The sequence below is a fragment of the Protopterus annectens genome, chromosome 5.part1 (genome assembly GCF_019279795.1).
Source record: "Protopterus annectens isolate FY-2018-M chromosome 5.part1, PAN1.0, whole genome shotgun sequence".
Classification (NCBI taxonomy): domain Eukaryota; kingdom Metazoa; phylum Chordata; order Ceratodontiformes; family Protopteridae; genus Protopterus; species Protopterus annectens.
The window spans coordinates 413,553,036-413,576,587 of record NC_056736.1 but is presented as its reverse complement, the minus strand read 5'-3'; the positions used below and the strand labels follow the sequence as shown (position 1 = coordinate 413,576,587).

The 23,552-nt window shown below is 46.0% G+C and overlaps 1 protein-coding gene across 1 annotated transcript in view; it reads right to left on the bottom strand.

The window, feature by feature from the left end:
* Positions 1-1,247: 1,247 nt before the first annotated feature.
* The window catches only part of AP1S2 (adaptor related protein complex 1 subunit sigma 2), a 668,868-nt gene continuing 646,563 nt past the window's right edge, over positions 1,248-23,552 (bottom strand). Inside the window, exon 5 of the mRNA XM_044073069.1 lies at positions 1,248-1,325. Coding sequence (XP_043929004.1) covers positions 1,278-1,325 — 48 coding nt within the window. The 3' untranslated portion in view covers positions 1,248-1,277. The remainder of the gene's footprint in view (positions 1,326-23,552) is intronic.

The following is a 23,552-nucleotide window of genomic DNA, read 5'->3' as shown; positions in this document are numbered from 1 at the left end:
ATTAGCAGCAGACAATTCAGTCCCACTATTTGTCTTCAAAGAGGTTAGGAGAAGTAATAATTCCAGTAATACTGAGGCATTCAAACAGGGGTGCACAAGGCAAGTATTCACTCGGTCTAGCATTTACATGATTCTATTCAGCTGGCATGGCCTCTATGGCCTCATGCTTCCTGTTTGCACTTCCTTACTGGGATATTCTAAGTTTGCTCCCATAACATATTTTGATCTTTCTAGTCTGAAGGTCAGTGATAAAAGGCTTTCCATGGGTACAGCTGCCCAGGACCAAGGCCCTCTAGCTCCTTCTGATTTAAGTTAACCTGAAGGTTTTTAGCCCTGGTTGCTAATGTCTTCTTCCTGAAAGTAGCACAGTATTTACAAGAGGATAACGAAAGCCTCCTAGACAAAAAAAAAAAAAACAGTGAAAGAAAGTATTTCTGCAGAATCTGCCACCAGTGTGCACACACACCCACACCACCAAAAATGTCAAAGATCTCAAAAACTGTTGAGTTTCCAGTTCAAAACTTGCAACTTTCAATGGCAGAAATCTAACAAGCAGTCAGCAATACAATGAAGAATTCACATATACCTACTGAAGTTATAAAAGTAATGATCCTACACAGCATTAATTATTTCCTTGTAGTCCCTGTAGCAATGGGCCGTCTTATTGGTACACCTTTCAAACTGATTATTCTTGAAGTTGCTGGGAAGGGAACAAAAGACTAATTACTGACCATTCCCATGGCAAAAAAGGCACAAAGGCATAATTGGTGCTCCCTCTTAGATTATTTGTCAGGCTGGCATATGGGGCAGAGAAGGAGCTCAGCTTGTGGGAGGTGTGTGTGTGTGTGTGTGTGTGTGTGTGTGTGTGTGTGTGTGTGTGTGGACATCCAGGGAAAATTCTGTAATCCAGTCTGGAAGGGTAGATGTCCACCTTTGGCTATTCTCTCGTTATATGGAAATGTACTGCAGCAGTGATCCCTGTGATGAACATTTAATGATACCAAAATGAAGGGGATTAAATCCAATAACAATGCTGTTAGTTGCAAAATAAAGAGCAAAGCACATGAAGCACTCTCAATTTGAAAGCATGCAAGCGATGCAAAACAGTTAAACCTGTGAGTAGACATCCTTCGCTCTCCCACCTCTCTCAGGCATTTTTTACATGCAGCAAACTGCAAACCATTCCATTCTGCCCATGCCACCCAAATGGTAAATTCAGTAGTTACCAACATACAGAAGGGGCCAAAAATATGGCTAAAGGCTAAGATTTCTTTCAATCACAAGATATCATCTGTGGACAAACCTCCCCAGTCTTCAGTCTGGCTCTACAAACAAAAATTAGGAAGTATAAGAGAACCAATCAATTGTAACGTCATTGAGAAGTGTATACCTCCAAGAAACTTTAAAGCACACTAAAACAAGAAAGCTCCCAGATGAAATTATTTTTTTTTTATAAAACTCTACAGTTAACTAGTTTACATTAATGTGCATTCCAATGCTAAAAGCTATTAAATGAAAGAATATGTTTTGTTACACTTATATTCCACAGCTGTTCTATTATAATCCTCAAAACACTAACTGGAATGAAAAAGTCAGTTTGCTTGGCTATCAGTACCAAAGCTGGCAAGATTGTAAGTTTCCACATAATCATCTTTAAAACTGCAGCTGGATCAACTGGAGCCTCTGGAAAACCATCTGGCATCCCTCTTCTTCAAGCATGTTGAGGACCCAAAATGTCCTCCAAAACATGCACTGCACTCTGAAAAGGCAAAGAGCTATTACTCATCTACCTAACAGCTCTTTGCTACTACCATCTGCATACTAACAAGGGCAAGACTGGTACTGTTTAAGAGTTGTTCATCAATGCTTGACAGAATTCTACAAGCAATACTGGAAATCATCACTCCAATAATATTACTACCACTTGGAGACTTGCAAGTCAAGGACCAATCAGCAACTTTTACCAGAACTCTCGGTTGAGCCCCCGCACAGCAGGAAAAACACAATGTCAATTCAGAAGTGACTAACTGCTATTGCTTGAATACTTACATATACTGCTTGAAGGGGCCCCATCAGCATCTCTTCTAATGCAAACCCCTGCCATCTGCACCCCCTAACAGCTTGCACATGGGGCAGACACCTCCTATAACCCACATCATTGCTACAGCTCTGATCATCTTCAATACAAGGGGTACACTATGCAATGGGATTTATGTACAGCTTCTGAAGCTACAAACTGAACTACGACAAGTCATTTTACTGACAGAGTTCCACACTTGGCCAGTAAGGCCTGTTGTTTTTCTGAATTATCTGGCATGGTGCTATGAATACCAGACAGTACTTCCACAAAGTAATGATCAATCTTTGAAGTACAAGGCTTCAAGAAAAAACTGACTGATGTGTCTTGCTTTCACCATGCTACCAAGATGAAATCAAGTCTGTAACAGCATTATGTAAATGCATACGTAGTAGCTCTATTTGCTTGCAAATGCTTTTCTTGTCCTTATCTGTAATTGTTTTATTTGAAGCATTTTTGTTGATACTGTTTGGCACATAACCTAGGCTTAGCCTGCAAATGGTCAAGCTACAAACATTATGATCTATCCCGGTAAACAAAATGTAAATAAAATAAACAATAGTGGTTGCCAGCATAGATAGCTGGAGTTTTGTAAATAATTTTGTGGCATTTGACAATCGCACTGACATGTACAGATGCTTGTGTTAAAAATGTATTAACAGTGTTATTATAACTGATTAAATGTATATGTTTAAACAAAGAATTCTGGAAGTGAATAGTATAAGTTTTTGAAATTGTTCTATAACTTTCAAATACTGCAACACATCTTAGCAAAGCTCTGAATGTGTATTGTACCAGAGTTAGGTGATCAAATGTGATATTCTATAACCAGCACAGAGAGGATGGAACTCTCACAGCAGTTTGTTTTGTTTTCTTTGGAACCAGATATAAAATATCTATGACAGTTACCGCAGTCAGTTGAGTTAGTTAGCTAAGTTCAGTTAGAAGTCTGAAGTTCATTACCTTGCCTTGTGGAAGTAAGCATCTAAAGATCTAATCTTGCCTTGCTGTATTAAGTTAGCTAGGACACAGTTATTCTTAGGCAGTCAGGAAAGATTAGTTAAGTAGTGTTTTTCTGCATCTGTATGAATCTGTCCAACTGTGTTATTTTATTTCTCCTGTGACTGAAATAAGAAGTTATGTACTCACCATAACGTTCCATCTGAGTAGGTAGCTTCATTTGTCTGCAACCTGTGGGTCTTGGATCCGATATCGGATCCGAGCCGGCAACTTGTTTCATAGCTAATGGATCCGAGCTCCTAGCTCCTCTCCTCACCCATAATCCCCTGCCAACCCTCCATGACCTCATATCAAGTTTGCCCCTCAATATGTACCCAAAAAGGGTATTCCAACTTACATAGATCCACTGAAGGCCAGTGGGAAGGAGGGGGGGATGGTTGCAGACAAATGAAGCTACCTACTCAGATGGAACGTTATGGTGAGTACATAACTTTTTAATCTGAAGTAGGGAATTCATTTGTCAGCAATCTGTGGGATAGAGTCCCCAGCTACCTGAATCTTGGGTGGCCATCATGGAAGGATATTGTGGAGCACCGCAGAGCCAAAGGATGCTCTCCCTCTAGAAATCACGTCCAGTTTGTAGTGGTTAATAAAGGTATGAGATGAGGCCCAAGTGGCTGCCGAACAAATATCATCCAATGGAACTCTAGATTTGAAGGCCGCAGAAGTAGAGATGGAAAGTACAGTTTTGTACCTACCATAAATGTAGATGTCCGAGAGGTATGCATCTGCAGTCCTAACAAATGGGTTGTCCTGCCTCAGGCAGCCCTTCGGTCGTCCGGATTCCAAAGTCTGGGTCTGGCCTCGGCTGATGTCGCACTTCACCCGACGTCATAGCTGCTGTCAATTGGGTATAAAGGCATCAGCCGACGCCATTTTCCTCAGTATTTCTTGCCCCAGATGCCAGGTGCCCTCTAGGAAGGCTAAATTTGGATAAATGCAAATGATTCCAAACAGTAGAGAGCAAATAAAAATAAACAGGTATATACATATATATATATATATATACAAACAAATACACCATAATAGATTCCCCCAGCTAGCTACAAGATGGGCAAATACCCTAGGAGTACCACAGAGGGGAAGGAGGGAGGGTAATCCTGACTGCAGATGCATACCTCTCGGACATCTACATTTATGGTAGGTACAAAACTGTACTATGTCCTTCAAGGATGCATCTGCAGTCCCAACAAATGGGTAGAACACCATAGCCAAACTGGGGGAGGAGGTACTAAGAAGATTATGGTGTAGTTAAGATCCCTTGCAAAACAGCAGTGGCAAAACCTGCTCGGGATCTGGAGTATAAAGGTAGATTATAATGCTTGGCAAATGTATGCACGGAGCTCCAAGTAGCAGCTTCTAAAATGTCTTTGGTAGCCACTCCTCGTAAAAAAGCTGTAGTAGTGGCTGTAGCCCTTGTGGAGTGAGGTCTGATGTTTTCTGGAGTTGTCTTTCCATGAAAGGAGTAACAAAATCTAATGCAATTTCCTATCCATTTTGAGATTGTCTGTTTTGAAATTGCTTTTCCTTCCATTCCTGTTGCATATGCTACCAGAAGCTGGTCAGTTTTTCTATTGTTCTTGGTTCTGTCCAGGTAGTAGCGCAATTGCCTGTGCACATCCAAGGTATGTAGTAGTCTTTCCCCCCTGTTCTGTGGGTTGGGGAAGAATGTTGGTAGGTGGATTGCTTGGTTTAATGATACCCTGGAGACCACCTTTGGCATAAAAGTAGGATTAGTTCTCATGGACACTCTATCCTGATGGAAGATAAGGAAGGGCTGTACTGCCATTAATGCCTGTAATTCAGAAACCCTTCTTGCTGAAGTGATTGCAAGCAGGAAAGCAGTTTTCCAAGATAAGTACTGTAATTCTGCTGTTGCTGCTGGTTCAAAATGGGGAAGTGTCAACTTTTCTAACACAAAGTTCAGGTCCCATGTAGGCAATGGTGGCTTCCTTGGTGGCTTTACATTTTTAATTCCTCTCAGAAACTGCCCGAGTAGAGGATGAGAAAAGACTGGAGGATCCATGTTGTATTCTGCTGAAATTGCTGATGCATGAATCTTAATGGAGGAGTAAGACAGGCCATTGTGGAAAAGCTCTGCTAAATATTCCAGGATGTTAGCTATGTTTGCCAATGATACATTTTCTCCTTTTGCTGCACTCCAAATGAGGTATCTTTTCCATTTTGCTGAATAAGTTTTCCTTGTTGAGGGTCTGCGAGCCTCCAAGATAATGTCTTTAACCCTTTGAGATAAATCTGGGTTATTTTGTCTTATGTAATGTTCCAAGCAGCTAGCTGCAGTGTTTTCAAGTTTGGATGCAGGATTTTGAAGATGTTCTGTGTTAGCAGTAAAGGAACTAGGGGTAGAGGCCATGCGTGTTCCCGAGACATACTTCTCAGTAGCGGGTACCAATGCTGCCTCGGCCAGTCTGGAGCTATCAGGATGATCCTTGGGTGATCTCCAGTAGCACTTTGTGCATCAAAGGAAGAGGTGGGAATGCATATGCTGTCAGGTTTTCCCAACTGAAGGATAGGGAGTCCACCTTCCAAGCAAGTGGGTGGTATGTCCTTGTGCAGAATTTTTTCAATTGGTGGTTGTGTGGGGATGCGAACAGGTCTATTTCTGGTAGTCCCCATTTCCTTGTAATGGATTTGAAGATGTCTGGATGCAGCATCCATTCGTGGGCATCCGTGGTAGTTCTGCTTAAGATGTCTGCTAGTATATTTTCTTTTCCTGGCACAAATATGGCCTGGAGCTGAATGTTGAGGTTCAGGGCCACATTCCAGAGGTCCATTGCCATCCGGCATAGAAGATATGAATGTGTGCCTCCCTGTTTGTTGATATACCACATAACTGTGGTGTTGTCCGTCCTTATCATCAAATGACCCTGTTGAAGAAACAGTCTGAATGTCTGAATTGCCTGCTTTACTGCCAGCATCTCTTTTTGATTTATGTGTAGGTTCAGCTGGTCTTGTGTCCATAAGCCTTGTATGCACTTGTCCACCATGTGTGCCCCCCAACCAAGGTCTGAGGCGTCCGTGGTGATAGTCTGGCTTGGGTGAGGGCTGTGGAAGGGCAGTCCTTTGTTCAATTGACAGGCCTGAGCCCACCACTGGAATTCTTGCTTCAGGCATGGAATTATTGGAATTTGGGTTTCTAGGCTGTGCTTGTGCTGAGACCATAAATTCCTTAGGTACCATTGCAACTTCCTCATATGTAGTCTGGCATGTGGAATCAATATTATGCAGGATGCCATGTAACCCAGGGCTTGCAGGACTTTCCTTGCTGTAAGCTGGTTCTGCGTTGTTAATGCCATGAAATAGAGTGGTAGTTGCTTCTGCTTTTCTGCTGTGAGGAATGCCATTTGGTTTGATGTGTCCAGTTCTGCACCCAAGAAAGTTATCCTTTGGGATGGAATCAGCCTTGACTTTTTTATGTTGACTGTGTATCCCAGGGCTTGCAATAGGTGAATAACCTTTCTCAAATCTTTTGTTAATTTGTTTTTGTTGTCCGCTTGTAACAGGCAGTCGTCCAGGTATGGATAAATTTCAATTCCCTGAAGCCTGCAATGAGCAATTACTGATGCCAGGCATTTCGTGAATACTCTGGGCGCAGTAGATAAGCCAAAAGGCAATGCTGAGAATTGATAATGCTCTGATCCTGCAAGAAATCTGAGGTATCTTCTGCAATTTGGTCATATGGGGACGTGCAGGTATGCCTCCTTGAGATCTAGAGTTACCAGCCAAGACTCCTTGCCCAGCATGGGAAGAAGTTGCTGTAGGGTCAGCATCTTGAATTTTGGAACAATGAGATATGTGTTCAGAGCGGACAGGTCGAGAATAGGTCTCCATTGGTTTTCCTTTCTTGGTACCAGGAAAAGTCTGGAATAAAATCCTTGTCCTTGTTCCATAGACGGTACCTTTTCTATAGCTCTCATCCTTAGTAAGTGGTCTATTTGTTCTAGAGCATTTGTCTTTTGGTTTGGAGGTAGGTTTGGCATTCCTCTCTTCCTTGGTAGAGTATGGAAGTGAAACCTGTAACCTTTGTCTATTGTCTGTAAAATCCATTTGTCTCCTGTAATGTAATGCCAGTTTACTGAAAATAAGGCTAGCTTTCCGCCTAAGGGTGCTTCTAGTTGTTCCCTGGTAGGCGGTTTCAGAGCCAAGTCACTGTGATTGTCCTGTGGAAGTGGTAGTGGCTGGATCTGTGGCAGTACTTCTCTGGTTGTTAGGCTGCCACTGACGTCCCCTGTAGGCACCTCTGGATTGACCTCTGCCTCTTGGGCGCCTATTTCTGCCTCTCTGTGCTCTGGTGGTGTCTGGAAAGGACCAATTCTTGGAAGGCCAGTTTCTACTAAACCTCGGAGGCTGGACCTGTAAGAAATCCTTGACTGTCTGGACAGATTTTGCTTTTTCTTCCACCTTCTTTAACACTTGCTGTGCAGGGGAGCCAAACAAACTGTGTTTTTCCATGGGAGCATCTAGGAGCTTTGACTTTACATGGTCTGGTAAGGATTGCTCTTTTAACCATGCATGCCTTCTGATCACTGTACCAGTCATAGCTGATCTAAAGGAAGCCTCCAGTGCATCATAGCCGCATTTTAAGGAATGATTACTGACCTGCTGAGTGTTATGTACCAATTCCTGAAGGGACTTACGGTCTAAAGGTTCAGGAGAGGACAGTTTTTTAGTTAGCTGATCTAACAAAAATTCCTGATACTGAATCATGTGGAATTGACAGTTTAAGGCCCTAGCCGAAAGAGTAGCAGAAGTATAAACTTTTTTACCCCATCTCTCTAATGCCCTAGATTCTCTTTCAGAGGGGAGGGGGTTTTTGGCAGAGGCAGCTGCTACAGCTTTGGGGCCCTGTGAAATAGTTTCAGGATCTGCAATAGGTGCCTTATACAAGTGATAATGTGTGTCCGGAACCCTGTAGTATCTGTCGGGCTTAGCAGGGGCCGGGGGAAGAGAGTCAGGGGCAGTGCAAGCATCATTGAATGCATCATCCACAACTGTAAGTACTGGAGGAATGGCTAAAGGCATATGCTGTGGCAAATGTAAAAAGGTCCTAAGCCTTTTCCTAGAGTCTGAAAAATCCTGGCCCTGCCATTGAAATTGTTCTCTCATAGCATGAAAGGTTTCCCCAAAAGAAAATTCCTCAGGAGGAGAGGCAGAAGGAATGGAGTCTTCTGCGTCAGAGTCCTCATATGGAGAATAAGGGCCTTCTGGAGGATTTGAGTTTTCTGAATCATCAGAGGAGTAATCTGTAGAAACTGGCTCAGGGGGCTCTGCTCTAGGCCTCTTCTCTGGAGGGGGATGAGAGGCCCTGTCAGGGTGAGGCTGGGATCCCCTGATCAAAGAAATGACATCCTCTGCTAGACTAAGCATTTGAGTACTAGAGCTAGGCCTGTGTGAGGGGGTTTTAGCAGGCACGGTCTTTGAAGATTTAGCTGCTTTAGCCCTAGAAAAAGCCTTAATTGACATGGATGCAGGGGGCCTAGCAGCTCCACGTGCAGGGGTAGATATATCTAAAGGGATAGTATCTGATAAATCCTGAGAACCTGTAAGAGCAGGTGGAAATTCAGTAGCAGATTCAGCCATGCTGGATGAGGCCTCGGTTGTAGGAGGCATGCTTTCGGCCGAAGGAAGAACCGAGGACTCGGTTTCAGCCAAAACAGAGACACTCGAGGTCGGTTTAACCGCGGTTTCGGCCGAAACCGTGGACTGCGAGTGTCGGTCCTTTTCCTTACGCTTTTTAGCTAATTGTGAAGTCGGAGTCTCCGACGGCATGTTGTAAGCAAAAGCGGAGCCGAAAAACTCCTCTGCAAACTCCGACCGACATCTAAGTGTCCGTCGGTTGAAGGAAGCACAGGCTAGACAAGCTGCTACGTCGTGGTCTGGGCCTAAGCAAGGTAGGCAGTAAGAGTGGAAATCTTTATGAGGTATTTGTTTCCCACAAGTTAAACAGTTATTCACTTTTTCTGACATCGGCTGAGGCAAGAAAGAGTCCCCAACGGGGTACTTAGCTTTTTAGAAGTCTTCGGTAGTAGCAATCTCTGGTTCTGACCGACCGGCACTTGTGAACAGCTTCTGCTTCGGGCGCCACGCGGCAAGAAAGACTGAGGAAAATGGCGTCGGCTGATGCCTTTATACCCAATTGACAGCAGCTATGACGTCGGGTGAAGTGCGACATCAGCCGAGGCCAGACCCAGACTTTGGAATCCGGCCGACCGAAGGGCTGCCTGAGGCAGGACAACCCATTTGTTAGGACTGCAGATGCATCCTTGATGGACATCGAGTGGAATGTGCGCAAACTCCTTCAGGTGCGGGTCTCCCAGAAGCTTGGTACGCTAGCAGGATACATTGTGAAATCCAGCGTGACAGAGATTTTTGATACTGCTTTCCCCAAATTAAATTTGGCAAAGGAAATGAACAGCTGGTCAGATTGTCTGTGACCAGCTGTTCTGTGAGTATAAAAACGCAGCTGCCTATGAACATCTAATGAGTGCAGCTTGTACTCTCCTTTATTCTGATATTTAGGAAAGAAGACCGGTAAATTTATGGATGGATTTATATTGGTTTCTGATGCTATTTTGGGAAGGAAGGAGGGATTGGTCCTGAGGTACACTCTGTCCGGATGAAAGATCAAATAAGGAGGCTTCACAGAAAGAGCTTGAAGCTCCGAAACTCTTTTCGCAGAAGTAATGGCTACAAGGAATGCTGTTTTCCAAGACAAGTATTTGAGATCTACTGAAGCAGCAGGTTCAAAAGGTGGAGCAGTCAGGGCTTGAAGAACTAGTGAAAGATCCCAAGGTGGTACGGCTTCTTTTATAGGGGGTCTAAGCAAAAAGGTGCCCTTGAGAAAGGTTTTACACAATTTGGCAGACATCAAGGGCCCTGTGTCATGTCCCAAATGGTAATGGGAGATGGCAGCCAAGTGCACTTTGACAGTTGAGCAACTAGCGCCTACCTGAAAAAGTTTGGTTAGGAAGTCTAATATGGATGGAAGAGGAGCCATAAAGGGATCTAGATTATGATGCTCCGCCCAGATGGAGAAACGTTTCCATTTACTGCGGTACACTTTCCTGGTGGAGGGCTTATGCGCTGCCACAAGGATGGCTTTGACTGGTGAAGAGATACCGGGAGTCCTAACTAGGAGTGGAAAGTACAGTTTTGTACCTACCATAAATGTAGATGTCCGATAGACATGCAACTGCAGTCATAACATGTGGGTTGTCCTGCCTCAGGCAGCCCTCGGTCGGCCGGATTCCAAAGTCTGGGTCCGATGTCGGCTGATGTCGCATTTCTCTCCGACGTCAGAGCAGCTGGAGTACATAAGCATCAGCCAACGCCATTTTCTTCAGTGTTTCTTACCCCAGATGCCAGGTGCCCTCCAAGGAAGGCTGTAATCAAATTGGAAGACAAAAACAGGATTCCAAACAAATAAATGAGCAATAAAACAAATACACCATAACAGATATCCCCAGCTAAGAGTAACAGGGATAGGAGTGGATCCTAGGCATAGAGGGGTATGGAGGGAGGAAAATTGACTGCAGTTGCATGTCTATCGGACATCTACATTTATGGTAGGTACAAAACTGTACTATGTCCTTCAAGAATGCAACTGCAGTCATAACATGTGGGTAGAATACCATAGCTTAGCTGGGGGAGGAGGAATGCTCTAGGAAAAAGATGGTGTGGCAATCAAACCCTGCAGGACTGCCGAAGCAAAGCCTGCTCTGGATCTGGAGTATAGAGGGAGATTGTAGTGTTTGGAGAATGTATGCACGGAGCTCCATGTAGCAGCTTCTAGAATGTCCTTAGTAGGCACCCCTCTTAAGAATGCTGTAGAGGTGGCTGTAGCTCTGGCGGAATGTGGTCTGACATTGGCTGGAACAGTCCTTCCATGAAAGGAATAACAGAATCTGATGCAATGCCCAATCCAGTTTGAAATAGTCTGTTTTGAAATTGCTTTTCCTTGGACTGCAGGGGCGTAAGCTACAAAAAGTTGTTCAGACTTCCTACTGGCCTTGGTTCTGTCCAGGTAGTATCGAAGTTGTCTGTGAATGTCCAAGGTATGCAACAGTCTTTCCCCCTTATTCTCAGGATTGGGGAAGAAAGCAGGCAGATGAATGGCTTGATTTAAAGAAACCCTAGATACCACCTTTGGCATAAAAGTAGGGTTGGTCCTTAATGAAACCCTGTCTCTGTGAAAAATAATGAAGGGTGGTACTGCCATTAGGGCCTGTAGCTCTGAAACCCTTCCTGCTGAAGTAATTGCCAACAGGAAAGCTGTCTTCCATGAGAGAAATTGCAAGTCAACTGAAGCTGCTGGCTCGAATGGAGGTAGAGTCAGTTTTTCTAGGACAAAATTGAGGTCCCAGGCTGGCACTGGGGCCTTTCTTGGTGGCTTAATGTTCTTGATTCCCCTGAGGAATTGCCTTAGTAAAGGGTGTGAAAAAACAGGCGGATCAGTGTTGTATCTAGCTGAAATAGCAGATGCATGTATCTTTATGGAAGAATATGAGAGGTCGTTCTTTAACATATCTGCCAAATATTCCAAGATGAGTGGGATGTTCAACAATGATGCATCATGTCCCTTGCTGGTATTCCAATTGCTGAATCTTTTCCACTTTGCTAAGTAAACCTTTCTGGTGGATGGTCTTCGAGCCTCTGTTAGTATCCGCTGAACTTCCTTGGAGAGAGATAGGCTGAAGTTATTTATGGGATCTCCCAGGCTGTTAGCTGCAGTGTCTGAAGATTTGGATGCACTGTTTCGAAATTGTGTTGAGTCAAAAGTAGAGGCCATTGGGGAAGGGCCCACCTCCTGGTGTGACATATGCTCCGTAGTAGTGGGTACCAGTGTTGTCTTGGCCAGTCCGGAGCTATTATGATTCCCTTGGGTCTCTCTGCTTTGATCTTTAGTAATACTGAGGTCATCAGCGGCAGAGGTGGGAACGCATAGATTGTTAGGGAGTTCCAGTTGAATGAGAGGGCATCTATTTTCCAAGCTTTTGGATGGTATGTCCTTGTGCAGAAGTTTGGTAGAAGATGGTTGAGGTGAGAGGCAAATAGGTCCACTTCTGGCTTGCCCCATGTCGAAGTGAGTTGTGTGAAGGCCTTCGGATGTAACCTCCACTCGTGTGGATCTGTGAAATTCCTGCATAGGCTGTCCGCCAACACATTGTCTTTTCCTGGAACAAACTGGGATTGTAAAGTACAGTTTTGTACCTACCATAAATGTAGATGTTCGAAGATCCACATTGCTACAGTCATAACCTGTGGGTAGTCCGCTGTCCTCGGTCGGCCCGAATACCAAAGTATTAGGCTGGCGTCGGTCATGGGCGTTCAGATCTGACGTCAGTGCGTCCCGGTATTAAAGCGCATGACCGACGTCATATCCTCAGTCTTTTCTTGCCCCAGATGTCAGAAGGCCCAAAAAGAAAGGCCACAGCCTAAAATAGAAAAAACCTCCAAAACCCATGTACAAACAATATCCACAACCTAAACAAACAAACACTCCAAACTACAGAGGGGAAGGAGGGAGGGTAAATTGGACTGCAGCAATGTGGATCTTCGAACATCTACATTTATGGTAGGTACAAAACTGTACTATGTTCTTCATCTCACATTGCTGCAGTCATAACCTGTGGGTAGAATCCCAAAGCAAAAGTGAAGGGAGGTTGGCCAAATCATAAAGCATTGGGGGCTGCTAATAAGCCCTGCAAGACTGCAGTGGCAAACCCAGCCCTAGACTTGGAATAAAGAGGGAGATGGTAATGTTTAGAAAAAGTGTGCACTGAACTCCAAGTAGCTGCTTCCAAAATATCTTTGGTAGCTACTCCCTCAAAAAGCAGTAGAAGTGGCAGTAGCCCTAGTGGAATGAGGTCTGATTCCAGCCGGAATCTCCTTACCATGATGAGAATAACAAAAGGCAATACAATGACCAATCCACTTAGAAATAGTTTGTTTAGAAATAGGTTTCCCCTGAGAGCTCAAAGCATAAGAAACAAATAACTGTTGAGACTCTCTGAAACTTTTAGTCCTGCTCAAATAATAACGCAACTGCCTGTGAATATCCAAAGTGTGCAAAATTTTCTCCCCTTTATTTTGGGGATCAGCATAAAAAGTAGGCAAATGAATAGATTGGTTCAGGGCCACATCTGAAACCACTTTAGGCATAAAAGTAGGGTTAGTACGCAGAGACACCCTATCCTTATGAAAAATCAGGAAGGGCTCAACTGCCATGAGAGCCTGCAATTCAGAAACCCTTCTAGCAGACGTAATGGCCAACAAAAAAGCAGTCTTCCAAGACAAAAACTTTAACTCAGACGTAGCTGCAGGTTCAAAAGGAGGTAAAGTAAGTTTTTCCAACACAAAATTGAGATCCCAGGAAGGAGTAGGAGCTCTACGTGGGGGTCTTATGTTCTTTGCCCTTCTAAGGAATTGTTTAAACAAAGGATGAGAGAATAATGGTGGGTCACAGTCATAGTGAGCAGAAATTGCTGCAGCATGAACTTTTACAGAGGAGAAAGACAAACCTTTGTCCAATAATTCTGTAAGATATTGAAGAGAAACACTCAAATTAGGCCCGGAAACATCAAAACTCCTTGCTGTGCTCCAAATAAAAAATCTTCTCCATTTATCAGCATAAACTTTCCTTGTACTAGGCCTTCTGGCATCCAAAATAACATCCAAAACTTGTTGAGGAAGCTTCGACCCTTCAGGTTCTAGAACAGAATATGCCAGGCTGTTAGATGCAGGGACTGAATCCTGACATTGAGGAAATGACTGCCCGCCTGGGACAAAAGGTGTGGAATTGAAGGCAAAGGCCAAGGAGGCTCCCGTACTAAACTTCTCAGCAGAGGGTACCAGTGCTGTCGAGGCCAATCTGGAGCTATTAGAATCATGGAGGGCTTGTCTTGTCTGACCTTCAAGAGCCCCTTGGGAAGGAGAGGCAGAGGAGGAAAGGCATAGACGTGAAGATTGCTCCAACTGAATGATAGAGCATCCACTTTCCAAGCTGTGGGATGAAACATCTTTGTGCAAAACTTTGGCAACTGGAAATTCAGTGGAGAAGCGAACAGATCTATGTCTGGAGTCCCCCATATCACTGTCAACTGTCGAAATACATGAGGATCCAACTTCCACTCGTGGGGATCCACCATCTGTCTGCTCAAAACATCTGCTAAGGAGTTCTGTGCTCCTGGCAGAAACCTTGCCTGAAGAGTGAGGTGCATACTGAGAGCAGTCTCCCACAAAATCATAGCTTGTCTGCAAAGAGGGTACGAATGGGTTCCCCCTTGCTTGTTGATGTACCACATGACAGTTGTGTTGTCTGTTTGAATCAACACTTGTCCCGGGTGAAGTAAATCCTTGAAAGCCATCAATGCAAATTGGACTGCTAACATCTCCTTCAAGTTGATAAGTAAATGTAGAAGTCTGGCAGGCCACGTGTCTTGAACCCACTTTCCATTGAGGTGTGCTCCCCAAGCCTTGTCCGAGGCATCTGTCGTTAAGATCTGACTCGCCTCCGGTCGGGTCACAGAGAGTCCCTTGTTTAGGTGACATTCCTGAGCCCACCACAAAAATTCCTTTTGAATGCAAGGTATTATTTGAATGACAGTGTCCAGATCGTGGCAGTGTTGTCTCCATACATTTTTGAGATACCATTGTAGCTTCCTCATATGCAGTTAGGCATTGGGAAGCACCAGAATACAAGATGCCATGAACCCCAAGGCTTGAAGGACTGTCCTTGCAGTCAGCCTGGACCGTAGAGACAATTGCTGGAAGTAAAGTGTAAGGTTTCTTTGCTTGTCCGGGGTCAAAAAAGCCATCTGGGAAGCTGTATTCAGTCTCACACCCAGAAAGCACATTTCCTGAGAGGGTACTAGACTGGACTTTGTTTCGTTCACAGAATACCCTAGGCACCTTAACACTGCCATAACATACTGTAGATGGTGGAAGAAGCTTGTTTTCGTCTTGAGCAAGTATCAGGCAATCGTCCAAATAAGGATAAATTTGTATTCCTCTTAACCTTAAAAAGGCTATCACCGGGGCCAGAACCTTTGTGAACACCCTGGGCGCAGTAGATAAGCCAAAGGGCAATGCAGAGAACTGATAATGTAAAGTCCCAGCCCGAAAACGCAGGAATCTCCTGCAACTGGGTCTGATAGGAACATGAAGATAAGCCTCTTTGAGATCCAGAGTTACCATCCAGTGGTCTTTGCCCAACAGAGGCAGAAGTTGTTGCAACGTCAACATTTTGAATTTTGGAATGTCCAGGTATGTGTTGAGGATAGATAAATCCAAAATTGGTCTCCAAGTGTTTCCTTTCTTTGGTACAAGAAACAGGCGAGAATAAAATCCTAGGCCCACTTCTGACAAAGGGACCTGCTGTATAGCCCCATTTGAAGAAGTAAAGAAATCTGTTTGTGAGCCTCTACTCTTTGCTGAGGAGGAACGTCTGGCATGCCTTTGAAAGGAGGCAATGTGTGGAAATAAAACTTGTAGCCTCGGTTTATAATGTCCAGTACCCATTTGTCCTGGGTGACTAAAAGCCAGTTTTGCTTGAAAGTGCTAACTTTCCTCCCAAAGGAGCTGCCAGACAGGAGGGATCTGGCAGCTGAAGATGCAGGTCATTGGGCCTGTTTACGAAAGGACTGGCCCCTGCCCTCACTTGTAGATGGTGCAGGGGAACTCCACGTCCTAGGCCTGAAAGAAGCTCTGCCCCTAGACTGTAAATCAGAAGAAGGGTAAGCCCATCCTTTAGTAGGCCAATTTCTGCTAAACTTAGGGGGCTGCACCTGCAAAAAATCTTTAACAGTCTGCATAGACTTAGCCTTGTCTTCCATTTTCTTTAAAACAGACTCCACAGGAGGACCAAACAAAACTTCTGACTGTAAAGGAGCATCCACAATTCTAGCTTTAACATGCTCTGACAAACTCTGATCCTTAAGCCAGGCGTGCCTGTGAAGAACTGATCCAGTGGCAGCCACCCTGGAAGAAGCCTGTAAAGCATCGAAACCACACTGCAAGGAATGCTTACCCACTTGATCAGAGGCATGAACCAACTCCTGTAATTCTTTACACTCTATGCCCTCTGCTAAAGCATCTACCTTAGATTTTAATTGAGTAAGGAGAAAATTCTGGTACTTTAACATATGAAACTGGCAATTCAAAGCCCTCATTGCTAGAGTGGAGGAGGTGTACACTTTTTTACCCCACCTATCCAAAGCTCTAGATTCTTTATCCATAGGAACTGGATTCTTTACAACAGAAGCCCTGACTCCCTTAGGTCCCTGACTAATAGTTTCTGGATCAGCCCTTGGGCTCTTATACAGATATTTATGAGCCTCAGGCACCCTGTAATACCTATCAGGTTTAACTGGCGAGGAGGCAAAGAGTCTGGATTAAGGGAAGCCTCAGAGAAAACATCCTGAACAACATCCAAAACAGGAGGTATAGCTAAGGGCCGATGTTGAGGCAAAACAAAAATTCCTAAGCCTCTTTCGAATCCGAAATCCTGACCTTCCCATTTAAAATGCTCCCTTATAGAATGCAAGGTTTCTGAGAAGGAAAAATCCTCTGGAGGAGAAACAGAAGGACTGGAATCCTCTGCGTCCGAATCTGAATAAGGAGGAAAATCCTGAGTGTCTTCAGCCAAAGACTCTGAGTAATCTGAAACCTGTTCCAAACTTTCCACTTCTGGCTCCACCCTAGGCCTCTTATCTGGAGGGGGCATAGAACCCCTGATTAAGGAAATTAAATCTTCTGCCATTTTAAGCATGTGTTTTTTAGGCACAGAGCCTGCAGAACTAGGACTGACACCTGAGGAGGGCAAACCAGGCCTGCCCTTAGAAGGTACCTTAGAGACTGAAGGAGAAGGCCTCACCACCTTAGGCAAAGAAGGGAGTACAGCAACCTGAGAGGCCCCTTCAGCCTGACCTGACTCCTGTGAGGCCACATCTTGCAAAATTAAAGTCTCCCCCTGAGACTCAGCTGAAACCTCGGCTGGATCTACAGCTTCCAGCGTAGTTTCAGAAGAACAGGCGTCCGGAACGGACGACTCATCCTGCTTGGACCTTAACGACTTATCCTTGCGCTTCTTAGCAGAAGCGGGCGTCGGAGGATCCGACGGCATATTATAATTACACCGCTTCCCAAAGACAAGCCTAGCGCAATCTAACCTATGTTTAATGGTGCGCTTATTAAACCTAGCACAAAAGCGACACCTGACTACGTCGTGCTCAGGCCCCAAACAAGGAATACAAAGAGAGTGGTAATCCCTATGTGGTATTTGTTTCCCACAAGAAATACAATTATTCACTTTTTCTGACATCCGGAATTAACTGAGGCAAGAAAAAACAAAAATATTCCCCAACGGGGTACTTAGCCCAACTTGGTTTCGGTGTGAAACTCGAAATACGAAAATTTCAGAACGCCGAACGGCACTTGCAAACGCTGCTTCTGCTTCGGACCATGCGGCAAAAAAGACTGAGGATATGACGTCGGTCATGCGCTTTAATACCAGGACGCACTGACGTCAGATCTGAGCGCCCATGACCGACGCCAGCCTAATACTTTGGTATTCGGGCCGACCGAGGACAGCGGACTACCCGAGGCCTTGCTGGAGCTGGTGTTGAAAGGCCTCGATGGCATGCATTACTGCCAGCATTTCCTTTTGGTTTATATGCAGATGTGTTTCCTTTGGAGACCATTGTCCTTGTATACACCTGCCTTCCATGTGCGCCCCCCATCCAAGGTCTGAGGCGTCTGTGGTCATGGTCTGTGTTATCTGTGGTTTTTTGAATGACATACCTGTGTTTGCCTGGCTCACCGAGGCCCACCATAGAAATTCCTTTTGTAGGCATGGAATGAGCGGTATGATTGTCTCCAAGTTGTTGCTGTGTTGAGACCAAATGCTTTTTAGGTACCATTGAAGCTTTCTCATGTGTAGTCTTGCTAATGGAACCAGGAGAATGCAGGATGCCATGTAACCCAGGGCCTGTAGGAATCTCCTTGCAGTCATCTGGGTGAGTTTTGCTAAACCTTTGAAGTAATGAGTTAACTTCTCTTGCTTGTCTTCTGTCAGGTAAGCCATCTGAGAGGCTGTGTCTAGTTTGGCTCCTAAGAAGATTATTTGCCGGGATGGCTGCAGTCTTGACTTTTGGAAGTTGACTGTGTATCCCAGAGCTTGAAGTAATCGTATGACATAATCCAGGTTTTTTGTCAACATCAATTTGTCGTCCGCTTGTATGAGGCAGTTGTCCAGGTACGGGTAAATTTGTATCCCCTGGAGCCTGCAATGAGCAATTACTGAAGCCAGGCATTTTCTGACTACTCTGGGCAGTAGATAAGCCAAATGGCAATGCTGAGAATTGATAATGCTCTGGCCCTGCAAGAAATCTGAGGTATCTTCTGCAGCTGTGTCTGATAGGGACATGCAGGTATGCCTCCTTGAGGTCCAGAGTAATCAGCCAAGACCCCTTGCCCAGCATGGGAAGGAGTTGCTGTAGAGTCAGCATTTTGAACTTTGATACTATGAGAAAGGTGTTTAATGTGGACAAGTCCAGTATTGGTCTCCATTGAGATTCTTTTCTTGGAACAAGGAACAGTCTTGAGTAAAACCCCTGGTCTTGTTCTTGTTGTGGAACTCTTTCTATTGCTTTCATCCGAGTAAGCAGAGTGATTTGCTTGATAGCCTCTGCCCTCTGGTTTTGTGGTAGGTTTGGCATGCCTTGTTTTCTTGGTAAGGTATGAAAATGAAACCTGTACCCTCGGTCTATAATGTCCAAAATCCATTTGTTCTTTGTCAGTCTGTGCCAATTTTCTGCAAACAGAGATAATTTCCCGCCCAAGGGAGCTTCTATTTGTTCCCTGGTAGGCGGTAGTAGAGGAAAGTCATTGAGATTGTGGTTGTGGGGCAGGTGAAACCCCTGCGTCACTTCTTTGGCTTCCTGGCTGCCATTGTCGTCCCCTGTAAGGGCCTCTGTATTGGCCTCTTCCTCGGCCACGTCTGTTCTTACCCTTTTGAAACTTTTCTGGATTAGGAAAGGACCAGTTTTTAGAAGGCCAATTCCTACTGAATCTGGGGGGTTGAACCTGGAGGAAATCTTTCACCGTCTGAACTGATTTTGCATTTTCTTCGATGGTCTTTAACACATCCTTAGCATTCACACCAAAAAGCTTGTTCTTTTCCAAAGGTGCATCCAGAAGTTTTGCTTTTACATGATCTGGTAGAGGTTGATCTTTTAACCAAGCATGTCTACGAATGACTGCCCCTGTCATAGCTGCCCTACATGAAGCTTCCAGTGCATCATATCCACACTGCAGGAAGTGATTGCTTACTTGCTGAGTGTTATGTACAGCTTCCTGCAAAGTCTTCCTGTCTAAAGGATCAGGAGTGGCTAATGTTTTTTGTAAATCTTTTAACAGGTAATCCTGATATTGTAACATATAAAAAAGACAATTAAAAGCTCTCATAGATAAGGTAGTGGATGTGTAAACCTTTTTGCCCCATCTCTCTAATGACCTAGCTTCCCTGTTGGAGGGCAATGGATTTTTAGAGGTGGAGGCTGAAACTCCTTTAGGCCCCTGTGAAATAGTTTCCAAATCAGCAGTATGGGCCCTGAATAAATGGGAATGAGTTTCTGGGACCCTGTAATACCTGTCTGGCTTGGCTGGAGCAGGAGGAAGAGAATCAGGGGTAGCACTAGAGTCAGAATATAAATCATCCAGAACATCAAGTACAGGAGGAATAGCTAAAGGCCTGTGCTGGGGCTTCTTAAGGAAAGTCCTAAGGCGTTTCCTATAATCAGAATATTCCTGACCTTGCCACTTGAAATGTTCCCTCATGGTGTGCAGAACTTCCCCAAAAGAAATATCCTCAGGAGGGGAGGCCGAGGGGATGGAATCTTCTGCATCCGAGTCCTCATAGGTCTGGAAGAGCTCTTCCTGGCTATCAGAGTGGACAGAGCCCTCAGAATCTTCATCTGAAGGAATAGGGTCAGAGGGTTCAACCCGGGCCTTTATCAGAAGGAGGCTGGGATCCTCTCTCAGGATGGGCCTGTGAACCTCTAATCATGGAAATTAAATCAGCAGCCATGGACATAATTTGTGTCTCTGGAGTAGGCTGAGGTAAGGATTTAGAAGTAATATGCTTTGTTTTGCTGGCTGCCTTAGCCCTAGTGTAGGCCTTAATAGACATGGCCATAGGAGGCCTGGCAGCTCCACGTGCAGGAGTGACCTTGTCTACAGCAATGGTCTCGGGCATTTCCTCGGTTTCGGTATCCGGAGGAAAATCGATAACTGGCGTCGGAGTGATGTCCGGAATCGGAGTTGTCGGTAATGCGGTGTCTTCGGTTCGGAGTGGTGGAGAGACAGTCTCAGAGGGAACCGGAGCACTCGCGCTAGGTTTTGGCGTGGAGTCTGTGGTAGACGCGGGCCGAGGATGTCTGTCCGGTCTTTTCGCTTTTTGGGAGTTTGCGATGTCAGAAGATCTGACGGCATGGTGTAAGCAAATTTATCGGCGAAAAAATCTTCAGCGAACTCCGCCCGGCGCCTGAGTGTGTGCTTGTTGAAGCGAGCACAGGCTACACGGGCCGAGACGTCGTGGTCTGGACCCAGGCAAGGAAGACAGTAAGAGTGGAAATCCTTATGAGGTATTTGTTTACCACAAGAAAGACAATTGTTAACTTTTTCAGTAATTTCTGACATCGGCTGAGGCAAGAAAAGGTCCCCAACGGGGTACTTAGCTTTTTTGATGACTTCGGTATCGAAGAATACAGGAGCTGACCGACCGGCACTTGCGAACTGCTACTGCTTCGGGCACCGCACGGCAAGAAAGACTGAAGAAAATGGCGTCGGCTGATGCTTATGTACTCCAGCCGCTCTGACGTGGGAGAGAAATGCGACATCAGCCGACGTCGGACCCAGACTTTGGAATCCGGCCGACCGAGGGCTGCCTGAGGCAGGACAACCCACATGTTATGACTGCAGTTGCATTCTTGAAGGACATCTGGAGCAACCAAGCCATCAGCTTCAGATTGTCCAGATTTGGGGTCGGTAAGTCCGACAGATGGGAGATTAGATCCGGACTGGGATCCAGAATCCAAGGGGGATTCACTAGGTGAGACCACAGGTAAGGGAACCAAATTTGCCGAGGCCAGAATGGGGCAATGACGATCATCCTGCTCCCCAACCGCGAGGCTTTCTGTAAGAGCTGCAGCATCAGGGGTAGAGGAGGATAGGCATAAAGTAGACCGGGTGGCCAAGCATGCACCAGAGCGTCTCTTGGGGTTTCCCCTGGAGGGGGAATCAGAGCGAAGAAATTGTCGCATTTGGTGTTTGAGGGAGAGGCAAAAAGATCGCAGTAGGGTTGCCCCCATATTGCGAATATCTGCTTCGCTACTAGTGGGTTGAGAGACCACTCGTACGGGGTAAGAAGGGTGCGGCTGAGTTTGTCCGCTAGGATGTTGGCCCGCCCGGAATGTGCGTTGCATTCAGAAAGCGGTTGGTGGAAATCGCCCATTCCCACACTCTCATGGCTTTGCGGCATAGAGGGTAAGACCTGGTTCCCCCGTTTGTTGATGTACCAGACAACCGACATGTTGTCCGACTGAATTGCAATCGTTCCTACGGGGAGGAGATTCTGAAGTGCTTACAACGCGTATAGCACCACTCTCATCTCCAGAACATTGATATGCAGGGAGGTCTCTGTATCTTTCCACGTGCCTTGGACGGTCCTGCCTGAATAATCCCCCCCCCACCCGAGGCGGGAGGCGTCCGTGGTCACCGTGACGAGAGGGGGGGAGAGGTGCAGAAGGGTCGGCCCGTATGGAGATCCGGAGCATGGAGCCACCATAATAGAGCCCTCCTGCAAGCCTTGCTGATAGCAACGGGGTGATGGAGAGGAAAAGACAGAAAGGACCATTGTACTAGAAGGGTCCACACTGCAGTACCCGCATGTTCAGACAGGCGCATGGAAGGAGCGTTATCGCTGCCGCCATGGAGCCGAGCGCCCTCAGGACCAATTCCGCCAGTGGGGTCTCTGATTGGAGGATGGCCCGCACATGAAGTTGCAAATTCCGTAGTCGTTCCGACGTCAGGAAGGCTCGTAGATCTCTGGTGTCTATTCTGGCTTCTATGAATTCTATGACTTGTGTCGGGGCCAGAAAGGATTTGTCGGCATTGATGGTGATGCCTAACTGTGGGGCTAGGCGGAGAAAGAAATCTCTGGCTGAGCAAAGTAGATGCCTTGTTGGGGCGGTCAGGAGCCAGTCGTCCAGGTACGGAAAGACCTGTATTCCCTGGAGTGTCAGGTGGGCCGCAATCACTGCTAATACCTTGGTGAACACCCTGGGGGCTGTGGTGAGGCCAAAGGGAAGGACCCTGAACTGGTAGTGACTGGCTCCCAGCCGGAAGCGGAGGAACCTCCTGGATTGTCTGTCCATTAGAATGTGGTAGTACGCATCCTTGAGGTCTATAGAGCACATCCAATCGTTCTCCCTTAGAAGGGGGAGAATAGACTGAAGAGTGACCATTCGGAATTATTCCTTGGTTACCGACAGGTTCAAACGGGACAGGTCTAGAATCGGTCTCAAGTCCCCAGTCTTTTTTGGCACCAAAAAGAACCTGGAGTAGAACCTTAATCCGAGCTGGTCTTGGGGGACGGGCTGGATGGCTCTTTCTTAGCAGCTGCTGAATTTCTACGGCTGCAGCCTCCCTCTGATTGGGTGGTACATCGGGGAGGTTCTTGAATTTGGGGACATGGAGAATGGGATTTTGTATTCTCTGGATATAATTCGAAGCACCCAGCGGTCTGTCGTGATGGACTCCCATGCCGCTAGGTGCTCCGAGAAGCGCCCCCCGACTGCCTCCAGAGGGGAGTAGTCGGGCAACCCTTCAGGGCTGCTGCGTGGGCCGGTCAGAGAAACGTTCTCTGGACCCAAAGTTTCTCGGAGCCCCTCTGCCCCTGGGGCGGCATACTCCCTGTCCTCCTCTGCCACGGAAGGACTGGTTGTCCAGAGCGGGTTGGGAATGCTGCGATTTCCGGAACCACATCTTCTGACCCTTTTGGTTCTTCGAAAAGGACTGCTGGGGAGCAGAGAAGCGGACTCCGATGGCAGACGTCTTCCCGTCCTTCTCGCTCTGGACAAGTGTCTCGCGAACCGTTTTGCCAAACAGGGCAGAACCATTGAAAGGGGCGCTCGCAAAGGATGCTTTAAAGGGCTCCGCAAAGTCACAATGACGAAGCCAGGCCTGACATCTCATGACTAGGCCCGCTCCGCTAGCTCTAGCAGCTCCCTCGGTGGCGTGGGACAATAGCCGCATAGAGGTACTTGAAATGGATCTCAGAGTGGCCATTCGGGTGGAGTACAATTGTTTGTCCTCCGCCGACATGGACTCAGGGGGGGAGGCAGCGTATTCTTTGATAAGATCCCGCTGCATCCTG